At 40.9% G+C, this 13,291-nt stretch overlaps 1 protein-coding gene across 3 annotated transcripts in view; it reads right to left on the bottom strand.

The window, feature by feature from the left end:
• DRAM1 (DNA damage regulated autophagy modulator 1) overlaps positions 1 to 13,291 on the bottom strand; it is a 47,944-nt gene that overhangs the window by 20,662 nt on the left and 13,991 nt on the right. For all 3 annotated transcript variants that reach the window (XM_054443976.2, XM_054443977.2, XM_063646640.1), the window contains exons 2-3: positions 4,571 to 4,638; positions 1,105 to 1,247 (exon numbers count right to left, since the gene is read on the bottom strand). In XM_054443976.2, the coding sequence (XP_054299951.1) occupies positions 1,105 to 1,247; positions 4,571 to 4,638 (211 nt within the window). The remainder of the gene's footprint in view (positions 1 to 1,104; positions 1,248 to 4,570; positions 4,639 to 13,291) is intronic.

Below are 13,291 nucleotides of genomic sequence, written 5' to 3'. Positions count from 1 at the left end.
ATTATATCACTCTAGGTCTTCCTTTTTAAATGTTTTGTGTGTGTGCTTCCTGAAGGTAGAACTATGCATCGTGTACTTGCTTTTTTTTTTGTCACAGATATATCTTCATGTTAGCATTGACGATAGCTCTCACAGGCTCTAGGAAGATGACTTCAATTCAAAGCCCGCCTCTGCCATGCATTATTCATCTGATCTTGGGCAAGTATTAACCTCTCTAGCCCTCCATTTTACCATTGATAAATGGGGAAAATAATAGTGCCTATCTTACAAGGCTTTTATTATAATTGTATGAGTTAAAATATGGAATATTTTCTTAAATGTGTCACAGGAAAATTTTAATAAATGTTTGTTGTTATGAAAAACAAAATGCATACTGTCATAAAAATATAAGGAAATGTCACCGAGAGCCTCCTCTTTGAATACCAGAGGTTTAAATGGTAGAACTGGTAAACACATACAAATATTTTCATACTCTTAACAAAATCATCACAGTAGCTGAAGTAGCTCTCCCAACACATCAAACCACATCAATGACAACATGCAGCAATGCAAAGCCCAAGGCCTCCTCTGAATCACACACTCTCTCATAATTATGCAAATGTGCACCCCATTTCTCCCAAGTATCAGAACTCACTTTCAAATGCTCTTTTTTTTCTTTTTTTTTTTTTTTGAGGTAGAGTCTCGCTCTGTCGAGTGCAGTGGCACGATCTCAGCTCACTGCAACCTCCACTTCCCAGGTTCAAACGATTCTCTGCCTCAGCTTCCTGAGTAGCTGGGATTACAGGCATGTGCCACCACACCTGGCTAATTTTGTATTTTTAGTAGAAATGAGGCTTCACCATGTTGGCCAGGCTGGTCTTGAACTCCTGGTCTCATGATCCACCTCGGTTTCCCAAAGTGCTGGGATTACAGGTGTGAGCCACCACACCTGGCCCTGATTTCCAAATGTTAAAGGTTTCTAAAAAGCAAACTAACCCACTTGTCGTAAACTCATCAAGCATTTAATGGCTATAATGGCATAAGTGTGCCTCTTGCATTTCTGCTGCTCTCTTCAGACACATACACTCCACCACTCCTCATAACTGAAAAAGCTCCAGGTTATACCTGAAAATTGGCGACAATGCCCATTCCGAAACATCCCACCAATCCAAGCACTAAAGACACCAAGTTAAAAACAGGAGTGCTGAAATAGCTGGTTTGATTTTGCTTCTCTACTATTTTATATCTTGTATACATCGTGGCTGCACCTGAAAAAGAAGAGAACTTTGATGAATGTTCATAATTTGATTTCTTTAGGATGGAAAACAGGAGCAGTTTTGTACCACTTTTTAAAAATGTACCGACAGCAAGTCTCCCCACTTTCCCACCCCTGTCCCTCCTGACTCCATCTTACTCTCTCCCCAGCATGAACAGACACATACACACACACACACACACACACACACCTTGGCTGTTGTCCTTTTCATGTAAATGCTATTATAGTACATGTATTACTCTGTGACTTGCTTTTTCCATTTAACAATTTACCATGGAGATCTTTTCAAGCAATTACAAACAGATCTACTTCATTGTTTTCAGGGATCTCATCATGGTCTATGGTATGAGATACTATATTTATTCCTCATTCTCCTAAGAATGAATTTCTACATTGTTTCCATGTTTTTCCTGCTACAAACAATACTCAATGAATATCCTTGTATATAAATCTTTGGGTTTCTGAAAGACCAGTTCCTAGAAGTAATATTGCTGGGTCAAAAAACCATGCACAATTAGAAACACCTCCAAATTGCTCCAGCCCGTTGACGATTTAGACTCCCACCAGCAGAATCTGCGAGCAATTTTGTATGCCCTTGCCTTTTTAATTCTGTCAGTCCAATAAATGAAAATGCAACCTGTTGGGTTAATTTGCATTTCCCTGATCATTAGTGAGATTTAGCAACTTTCAGTATATCTACTGGTCATTCGCATTTCATCTTCTGAGAAATGCATGTTTACAATTTTCTTTTTATTCTTCTCTTGGGCTTGTCGATTTCTAATTTGTAGTTACTTTTTACACATTATGTCCATTAGTCTATTATCTGCTATAAATATTGCAAATTTTCTTCTGCTCTGCTATTTGTCTTTTAACATTGTATCTTGTATCTTTCATCATTTAGAAGTTTTAATTTTTAATCTACTTCTGGGTTTTGTGTCTGTATTCCAAGGTTTAAAAAATATTCTCCTGTAATTTAATTATTGCATAGTTTTGCTTTTCATGTTTATTAAATTGCAATTGGTTTTTGTGTATGATGTGAGGAGGATAGTAAAGGTATGTTTTTCCAAATAGCTAGTCAATTAACCAAATACCATTTGTTATAATTTGGCAATAAAATGTAGCCTCCATGAGAGCAGGGGCCATGTCTGTTTTGTTTGCTGTTGTAACCTCAACACTAAGTCATAAACAAGCACAAACCCTATCACATAGTACGTACTTAGTAAATGTTGAATAAATAAATAGCTACCATAATTTTAGATACGTATTCCCTTTAACTCAGCAAATTTATCTTATAGAAAAACTCACACAAATATGCAAAGATATATTTAAAAGATGTTCACTTCAACATTAGAATTACAAAATACCAGAAATAGCCTAAATGTTGGACAATAGGGAACTGACTAAATAAACGATAATACATCCTTGTGAAAGATATCATGCATGTGTGGAAAGGATAAAGTAGATGTGTATATATTTACATAGTATGATGGCCATAATCTATTCCTGAATTTTTAAAAAGCAGGCTGTAAACTAATAACTTATCATAAATCTTTTTTTTTTTCTTTTTTGGAGACAGGGACTTGCTCTGTCACCTGGGTGGGAGTGCAGCGGCACAGTCATGGCTCACTGCAGCCTTGACCTTCTGGGCTCAGGCAATTCTTCCACTTTATCCTCCCAAGTAGCTGGGACTACAGGCACACATCACCACACCCAGCTAATTTCTTTTTTCTTTCTTTGTTTTTTTTTAACTTTTTGTAGAGATGAGATCTCACTACATTGCCCAGGCTGGTCTTGAACTCTTGGGCTCAATAGATCGTCCTGCTTCAGCCTCCCAAAATGCTAGAATTACAGGCGTGAGCTCACATAGACCATTTCAAATGAATATGTCAGTTTCTGCTTTATTCAGAAGCAAAAGCTGTATTTATCACTTGCTGTGATAAAATAATCTCTCTGTTTTCCAAGTCTGGATTCTTGGCAAGGATGGTGTAAGAGGACACTGGGATTGATTGACTCCATATTGCTACTTCCCCTTGCTCACCTCCAAAACTTTAGGAGGACTACAAATGGTGATGCGGTGAAACTTTCCCACTACCAAGTAGGATGAACAAATTCCAAAAATGCCAAGTCACTAAGTAGGGTCAGCATCACTGTCCCTTCTCATACTGTACCAGTAGAGAGGAACAGAAAGCGCTGGTTACAAGATAGGCCCTTGGCAAACACTTGATTGTTCCATGGGGGGAGACTATAGAAGGACTAAGAGAAAATGCCCCACATCTGATATCTATATACTTGGATCACCTTATAGAAGACTGAGCTTTACATTAATTATACAATAGTTGTAATTAATATGCATTACATTAATTGGCTTATGACAAGGTTGTACCCTATCAACTGCATCTCAGGTACATCTGAGGAACTGAAAAGAAAAATCATACTATTCCTTGCTCCACCTGTCCCCTTTCTCTAACAGTTAAGATAATGCCTCTGTCAATGGTCCTCAAACTTTAGTGAGAAACCAAGTCCCCTAGAGTGCTTGTTTACAACACATCTTCAGGAACCCACACTCCCAGAGGTTCTGGTTGAATAGCATGGCCCAGGAACCTGCATTTTACCAGAACTCCAGGTGATTTTTCATCAGCTTGCCTTCAGAATACACTTTGCGAAACTTAGCTTACACATTGGGTGTCTTTGGCTTACCTAAGTGTCTTGACCATAAATCAACACTTTTAAAAACCAAATTACTCTTAAAATCCATTCCAGAAGTTTGGTATTTAAAACCACCTACAGCAAATCCTGTTACAAATTACTAATTGTAGTTCTGTAATAAAGCCATAATTTTTTATGTCTTTTTACTTCAGTTTCTCAAAATAGGACAAAAATCTAGCTGCAAAGGTTGTGCTTTTAAAAAAATTATACACAAGGCCGTGTGCAGTGGCTCACATCTGTAAGTTCAGCACTTTTGAGAGGCCAAGGCAGGTGGATCACTGAAGCCCAGGAGTTTGAGGCCAGCCTGGCAACATGGTGAAACCCCATCTCCACAAAAAAAACACAAAAAATTAGCTGGGCGTGGTGGTGTGTGCCTGTAGTACCAGCTACTCTGGAGGCTGAGGTGGGAGGATTGCTTGAGCCTGGGAGGTTGAGGCTGCAGTGAGCCGTGATCACACCACTGCACTCCAGCCTGGATGACAGAGACCCTGTCTCAGAAAAAATAAATAAAATAAAACAAAATAAAAATTATACGAAAACTACAAATGACACATTAACTTCACTTGGAATTGTGAGCTTTTCAATTATTTATAATTATTGTGTACTTACCAAGAAATGCAGAGAAGTTTATCATAAATCCAAAAATACCACTCTCTGGAGGTGTTGTTCCTGTATCACTGGCAAAGAGAAGAAATGTCCAAATTATTAGAAAGAAATTCTGTCCAGACCTCTGGGAAGACATGTAATTGGCAAGTTTTATATTGTGTTTCTTTTAGGTGTTCAGCCACTTTGAATTCCCAAGATTTGGCCTGATTTTGTTCTAAAGTATTTTCATTTTGGCTCTGAAAAATCTAAAATTTATTTTTATACCATGAGAGGTTCCATAGTAAAAAGCCAGGAAATGTTTAAAATGAATAGTGCTGCCATTTTTCAAATGATCAAACCCACTAACCTTGGTATGTGTTCATTCTCAGTGAAGAATGACTACTTTGAAAAAAAAAAAAGATCTAAAATCATGTTTGAGGCCGAGCGTAGTGGCTCACACCTGTAATCCCAACACTTTGGGAGGTGGAGGTGGGAGGATCACCTGAGGTCAGGAGTTCAAGACCAGCCTGGCCAACATGGTAAAACCCCTGTCTCTACTAAAAATACAAAAATTAGCCCAGCATGGTGGCGGGTGTCTGTAGTCCCAACTACTTGGGAGGCTGAGGCAGGAAAATCTCTTGAACCAGGGAGGCGGAGGTTATGGTGAGCCAAGATCATGCCATTGCTTTCAAGCCTGGGCAACAGAGCAAGACTCGGTCTCAAAAAAAATAAAAATAAAAATAAATCATGTTTGAAAATTCTAATATTGGCATGTTAAATACACATAAACACATCACTTTATCTTCTAATAACTGAGATTTTATTATCTGCTGAAAATATTATGATAAAAATCTGAGGCCGGTCACTGTGGCTCACGCCTGTAATCCCAGCACTTTGGGAGGCTGAGGCAGGCGGATCACCTGAGGTCAGAAGTTCGAGACCAGCCTGACCAACATGGAGAAGCCCCATCTCTACTAAAAATACAAAATTAGCCAGCCATGGTGGCACATGCCTGTAATCTCAGCTACTCAGGAGGCTGAGGCAGGAGAATCACTTGAACCTAGGAGGCAGAGATTGCGGTGAGCCGAAGTCGCACCATTGCACTCCAGCCTGGGCAACAAGAGTGAAACTCTGTCTCAAAAAAAAATAAAATAAAATAAAATAAAATAAAACTGAACAATATTATTGATCTCTAGGAATACTTTATGGAAATAATAGGGTATCTAGGGTATATTAATTGTGGTAAATTATTTTAACAAAAAAGGGTTTCTGTAAAACATTTTTCAGGTACAGTATTTCAATTAATTAAATGAGTTGGAAAATACTGTTTGACATGTTCTTTTTTTTTATTTTTTAGAGACAGGGTTTCACTATGTTACCCAGGCTGGTTTTGAAGTCCTGAGCTCAAGCAATCCTCTCGCCTCAACCTCCCAAAATGCTGGGATTACAGGTGTGAGCCACCATGTCTGGCCAACATGTTCTATTTTCTGTTAGTGCCAAGCTTTAATATTTTTCATTTTCAGGCTGCTCACTTTAAAACTGATGGCAAAAGAGCTCCCAACATGAAACAACTTGTACTCATTTTGAGTGTTTCTACATTTGTAAACAGCTCTGAAATTTAAGTATTAAAAAACTGATTACAGTGAAAATGATGCACTTGTAAGTGTTTGAAGAATTCCACAAGGAGCCTTTGTGTGCAGAAAGCAGGAACTTTTTAAGTTTTGCGAACACTTCATATTTAAACTGGAGTATAAAGAAGTTAATAGGGCCGGGCGCGGTGGCCCATGCCTGTAATCCCAGCACTTTGGGAGGTCAAGGCGGGTGGATCACCTGTGGTCAGGAGTTCGAGACCAGCCTGACCAACACGATGAAATCCCATCTCTACTAAAAAATACAAAAATTAGCTGAGCATGGCGGTGGATGCCTATAATCCCAGCTACTCAGGAGGCTGAGGCAGGAGAATCCCTTGAACCTAGGAGGCAGAGGTTGCAGTGAGCCAAGATTGCGCCATTGCACTCCAGCCTGGGCGACAGAGCAAGACTCCGTCTCAAAAAAAAGAAGAAAAAGTTAATAGCCTACCTTATGGCCAGGCGTGGTGGCTCACACCTGTAATCCCAGCACTATGGGAGCCCGAGGCGGATGGATCATGAGGTCAGGAGTTCAAGACCAGCCTGGCCACCATGGTGAAACCCCGTCTCTACTAAACATATAAAAAACTAGCCAGGTGCGGTGGCAGATGCCTGTAATCCCAGCTACTTGGGAGGCTAAGGCAGGAGAATCTCTTGAACTTGGAGGGTGGAGGTTGCAGTGAGCCGAGATCGCACTACTGTACTCCAGTGTGGGTGACAGAGTGAGACTCCTTCTCAAAAAAAAAAAAAAAGCCTCCCTTACAGCAAATGCCTTTATTCCAAATTAATTCAGTTTCAATGTCACTGGTACTTGCAAGAACCTGAAGGGTTTAGGATTTAGGCCGGGTACAGTGGCTCACGCCTGTAATTCCAGGACTTTGGTGGGCCAAGGCGGAAAATCACTTGAGCTCAGGAGTTCAAGACCAGCCTGGCCAACATGGTGAAACCTTGTTTCTACTAAAAATACAAAAATTAGCTGGGCATGGTACAGGGTGCCTGTAATCCAAGCTACTTGGGCGACTGAGGCAGGAGAATCACTTGAACCTGGGAGGTAGAGTTTGCAGTGAGCTGAGATCACGCCACTGCACTCCAGCCTGGGTGACAGAGCGAGACTCCGTCCCAAAAAAAAAAAAGAACCTGAAAGGTTTAGAATTTAGCATTACCACTTTTCCTACAATAGCCGTTTTTCACACTAAAGGAATGTTGAGGTGGAGGATGCCCTTCTGAGCACAATGCTGAATGGGCAAAGAGACAGGAATGGGAACCAGCAATGGGGAAAAAAATCAGAGACAGCTCATAACCTTGGGCAGCACTTTTGCCACACAATTAACTCTGCCAGGGAAATCAGGCCTCCCTGCCTTGGCCTGAGGGTATAAAAAAGCAGGCATCAGGTGACTCATCCTAGAGTTCTTGTTACACAGGTCTGAGAATAATTCTGAACCTCAGACAGCAACATGCCAGGCATGCGAGCAAACACAGAGAAGCACTGGGAAGAAGGTTGTTTTCCTGTCTGTGGAGAAAGGGAAGGCAATGAAAGAATGAGGAGGATATTTAGGAAGATAGGAAGGTGGGGATATGAAGGTGCTCTAGGTGCTCTGACTGAAGAGAAGACCAGACTTGGGGACTCTGTCTATTGATGGCAAATTGAGACTATGTCAAAGGCCCAGGTGTGGAGTCCACATGACATCAAACACGTGATCTGAAAACTCGGAATTCCAGGGTCGTGTTTTATTCTTGCTTATCTGTACATTTAAACCATACAGGTGGAGGCCAGGTGTGGTAGCTCATACCTGTAATCCCAGCATTTTGGGAGGCCAAGGAGGATGGATCACTTGAGCTCAGGAGTTCGAAACCAGCCTGGGCACCATGGTGAAACTGTGTCTCTACAAAATACAAAAACTGGCCAGGTGCGGAGGCTCATGCCTGTAATCCCAGCACTTTGGGAGGCTGAGGCGGGCGGATCACTTCAGGTTAGGAGTTCAAGACCAGCTTGGCCAACATGGTGAAACCTCATGGCTACTAAAATAGAAAAATTAGCCAGGCATAGTGGTGCATGCCTGCAATCCCAGCTACTCAGGAGGCTGAGGCAGGAGAATCATTTGAACCTGGGAGGCAGAGGTTGCAGTGAGCCGAGATCGTGCCATTGCACTCCAAGCTTGGCAACAGAATGAGACTCCATCTCAAAAATTAAAAAATAAATAAAAAATAAAATAAATACAAAAAGCCAGGCATGGTGGCACCTACCTGTAGTCCCAGCTACTCGGGAGGCTAAGGTGGGAAGATCGCTTGAGCCCAGTAAGCAGAAGTTGCAGTGAGACAAGATCATGCCACTGCCTTCCAGCCTGGGTGACAGAGTGAGATCTTGTCTCAAAAATAAATAAATAAATAAACAAATTTAAAAAAAAAGCATACAGGTGAAGGGAAGCTCAGAATATTTGGGACTAAGATTAAAATAAATAATAAATAAATAAAACTATACAGGTGGAACCAAAAGCACTTTGCAAATAGCCATTGAATGAGTATCAGTACTGGCCAAAAAAAAAAAAATTGATCTAATCAATACCACTTACTGAGCATTGACTATGTACCCACCAGGCACCATTAGGTGCTTACCATACATCATTTCATTTCATCTTCACAACCCTGAGGGGGGTCTATATCAATCCCATTTTACAAAGTAGGAAACTGGGTATTAGAAAGGCTATATAACTTGTTCAAGATCACAGAGCTACACAGAGGATTCCCTATCCCAATCCAGATGTTTAACTCCCTGACTTCCCAGCCTCTACTCTGCTTTAACAGCAGACAAGGAACTAAGCCATTAGGAGAATGATTGGGGGCAGAGAGCAAACACTAATATAGATGCTGGTCAGTGTTTAACAGCCAGCTCTGGAGGGTGCCTGGTTTGTGGCATTTGCCAATTTCCATGGTGAAAATACTCTCAACATGTTAAAATTCAGGCTACCAAAAGAATCAAAACAAAAAAACGAAATAAATAAATAAAAATAAAATTTGGGCTACCAAACTGCAGGTCACTGAACGTGGAGTTGGAAGAGAAGCACACAGTCCACGCTCAGGAGCAGACACCAGCTAGCTCCAGCACGCCATGGGAATGAACCAGCATGGTGATGAGAAGACATCATTATGCCTTTGTTGTAGACCAGAAAGATGTAAACTAGGCAAGATCTTAGAAACTCCTCAAACGCCATAATTGTAAAACCTTTCTGCCAAATACTGCCATGGTAAATCTGATTATTTTTCAGGATGACCGAGGCTATAACACCCACCATCAATGCCTGAATATCAATAGCCCACATTCCTACACCTTTGCACTACAACAGTACAATACAACAGTGTTGATACAACAAAAATTCATAACCAGTTGTTTGATTAAACACCCATCTTTTCAAAGTTTTTTCTTTTAACTCCACAGATAGCTATAGAATTTACTCATTCATCAGCAAAATATTTGTTAGATACAATCTGAGTCACAAATTCCCAAATCTATCAGATAACAATTATCAGTTTGTGATTTATTTACACTAAGTGTAGAATTCAAAGAGGTGAGGAAATAAAAAATAAATAAAAATAATTTTAAAAATAAAAAAAAATTCCACTAAGTGACAAAGCAGTACCAATTTACATCAGCTGAAATTTTGCTCAAGAATAGTTCATGAAAACTTTCCAAGAGGCAAATGAAAATGTGAATGTTTCAAAACTTTTAAGAACAATAGTGTTTGCCCATTACCATTTTAAAGATGAAAGAAGGCTGGGCGCACATTAGCTCACACCTGTAATCCCAGCACTCTGAGAGGCCGAGGCAGGTGGATCACTTGAGGTCAGGGGCTCGAGACCAGCCTGGCCAACATGGTGAAACCCTATCTCTACTAAAAATACAAAAAAAAAAAAATTAGCCAGGCATGGTGGTGGGCACCTGTAATCCCAGCTACTCAGGAGGCTGAGACATAAGAATCTCTTGAACCCAGGAGGTGGAGGTTGCAGTGAGCCAAGATTGCGCCACTGCACACCAGCCTGGGCGACACAGCAAGACTCTGTCTCAAAAAAAATAAAATAAAAAATAAAATAAAATAAAAATGAAAGAGCTCTTACCTCTCAATGAAAAATGTTCTTATGTCTTTCCATGTCTGATCCTATATATTAAGTAAATATGTTTTATTTTTGTTTTGTTTTTTGCTTTTTTGGACAGCATACATAAGTAAATATTAAGTCACATCTTCTGGTGATATTGGAATCCAGATAAGTAAACACTAAGAGGTAACCAAGAGACCCTGTGGGCAACCTCTTTTTATTTATTTACTTTTTTTAAGCTCAAGCTAAATGATTCCAACATGCAAGGGCAGAGGTAGTAGTATTTGGTTGGCCTAACTGTGCCTGGGTGCCTGATTCAGTAACCTGGAGAATGAGTGAGAGGCAAAACCAGTTGCTTCCCAGCCTGGCAGCAGTAGTCTCTCTACCCGGCTCCTAACACATCATTCTGCACCACGTGGTTTCTGCAGTGCAGTGGGCCCTGCCCAGCTCCACCCACCACCTGATTTGCCTCCTTGCTAATAAGGCACTTTCTGGAAACTGTAAAGAGGACAAGGCCAGCAAATTGTTCATTTGCCTGTGGTTCAGAAGCTGTTGAGGCTGTTATGTGTACACAGTTATTTTAGGGGTAGGTTGTGCCTAGGAAATCCGTTTATGTCCACATTTCCTGTATTTACATTTCCGCAAGTTAAGCAGACTGTGGAAAATTCCAAGTCATTTGTGTAACATCCTACTTCAAACTAATTTATGATGTTAAGCTAGTAAATAATCACTTGATACTGAAAGGAATGAAAACGATACAAAGAAAACATGCTGGATAATAGAAGACTTTCCGAAGCTTGGTCAAACTTTGTTCTTTAAGTTACTGGATACACAGGATTTAAATACTCCAAAGCCTAGAATTATGGTTTATTGGAGGAACTTAGATGCTAACAAAATGCAACATCATGTGTGTCTCCAGCCTGAAATTTATTAGATTGTTCCAAACTCATAGGCTAATTGCTTGGATGATTGATAGGGACTTAGAATCTAAAAAAACCATAATTCCCCAGTATAAAGAGAACATTATTTCCTTTATCTTTATAATATTTAAACATATTATTTAAAAGGGATAAGTACAGAATAAAAAGTCATACTACATTTTATTAGCTACTTTTAGTTACGAGAGCTAACTTTCTGGCAGCTTCACTTGGTGATGACTGTTTTAGAATGGCGGGGCAGGCCGGGCACGGTGGCTCACGCCTGTAATCCCAACACTTCGGGAGGCCGAGGCAGGTGGATCACAAGGTCAAGAGATCGAGACCATCCTGGCCAACATGGTGAAACCCCGTCTCTATTAAAAGTATAAAAATTAGCTGGGCATGGTGGCGGGCGCCTGTAATCCCAGCTACTTGGAAGGCTGAGGCAGGAGAATCGCTTGAACCCGGGAGGCAGATTCAGTGAGCTGAGTGACTCAGTGAGCTGAGATCACGCCATTGCACTCCAGCCTGGGTGACAGAGCAAGACGCCGTCTCAAAAAAAAAAAAAAAATAGAAAGGGGGGGGCACCCTTCAGCTATATCAACTATTCTGAAACTTAAAAAGAATTTCCTGCTGACAAATACAAATACCTTGCTCTTTTCTCACTACCCACAAGCAATTTTGCCCTCTCTCCATCAGAGTTCCCTCTTGTTCACACATACAACATGTCTTTAAAGGATGTTTTGAAAAGACTGTAGAGAGGGAATTGTGGACCAGGGAGACTGTAAGGAAGCTATTTGAGCAGTTTGTCCAGAGATGACAGTGGCTTAGCCCGGTATAGTGATAAAGAGGGAGATGAACGTGGTTTGATTTGGAAAGTTATTTGAGAGGAATCTCTGGAAACCATCCCCACATGGACTCCAGTGGCTACAAGGACCAAAAAAAATAGGGCCGGGCTCAGTGGTTCTCACCTGTAATCCCAGCACTTTGGGAGGCGAAGGCGGGCAGATCACCTGAGGTCAGGAGTTTGATAGCAGCCTGGGCAACATGGTGAAACCCTGTCTCTACTAAAAAATACAAAAATTAGCCAGGCGTGGTGGCACATACCTGTAATCCCAGCTACTCGGGTGGCTGAGGCAGGAGAATCGCTTGAACCCAGGAGGCAGAGGTTACAGTGAGCCAAGATCGTGCCACTGCACTCCAGCCTGGCCGACAGAGTGAGACTTCATCTCAAAAAATAAATAAAAATCAAAAAAAAAAAAGAAAAAGAAAAAATTAGAAATGAACACTTTCTTAGCAACTACATTCTGCCAGGCACGTCTTACTCGATCTTCACAACATTAGAAAGTACTCATTACTGGCATCTTTTTTTTTTTTTTTTTTTTTTTTTTTTTGAGACACAGTCTAACTCTTGTCATCCAGGCTGGAGTGTAGTGGCACGATCTCGGCTCACTGCAACCTCTGCCTCACAGGTTTAAGCAATTCTGGTGCCTCAGCCTCCCAAGTAGCTGGGATTACAGGCACCCACCACCATGCACGGCTAATTTTTGTATTTTTAGTAGAGACGGGGTTTCATCATGTTGGCCAGGCTGGTCTCAAACTCCTGACCTCAAGTGATCCACCTGCCTTGGCTTCCCAAAGTGTGGGGATTACAGGCGTGAGCCACCACACCCGGCTCTCTATTGCCATCTTAAAGATGAGGAAACAGTCTTAGAAAACTAACTTGATCACAGAGTAAACAAGGAAGCCAAGCTGTGCATTTAGAACTCTCCAATTTCCTTTTTTCCTTCCTTCCTTCCTTGCTTCCTTCCTTCTCTTCTCTTCTCTTCCCTTCTCTTCTCTTCCCTTCTCGTTTCATCTCGTCTCTTTTCTTTCCTTTTCTTTTCTTTTCTTTTCTGAGTGGAGGTTTCATAGGGAAAAGAAAGAGAAAGGAAAACAGCTCTCCCATGAGAGGGGACTTCCAAGAGGAAAGAACCCTAGAACTCTCTAATTTCAATGGAAACAATTCAGGAACTCTTCTCTGCTGTGCTATATCACATTTCTTTAAAGTTATTATGATTTTCATGTGAGTTTACATGTTGTACATTTCAATCAGGGGTGTATTAGCTATT

The sequence above is a fragment of the Pongo pygmaeus genome, chromosome 10, assembly GCF_028885625.2.
Source record: "Pongo pygmaeus isolate AG05252 chromosome 10, NHGRI_mPonPyg2-v2.0_pri, whole genome shotgun sequence".
Taxonomy (NCBI): domain Eukaryota; kingdom Metazoa; phylum Chordata; class Mammalia; order Primates; family Hominidae; genus Pongo; species Pongo pygmaeus.
This window is presented reverse-complemented; position numbering and strand designations above follow the sequence as displayed.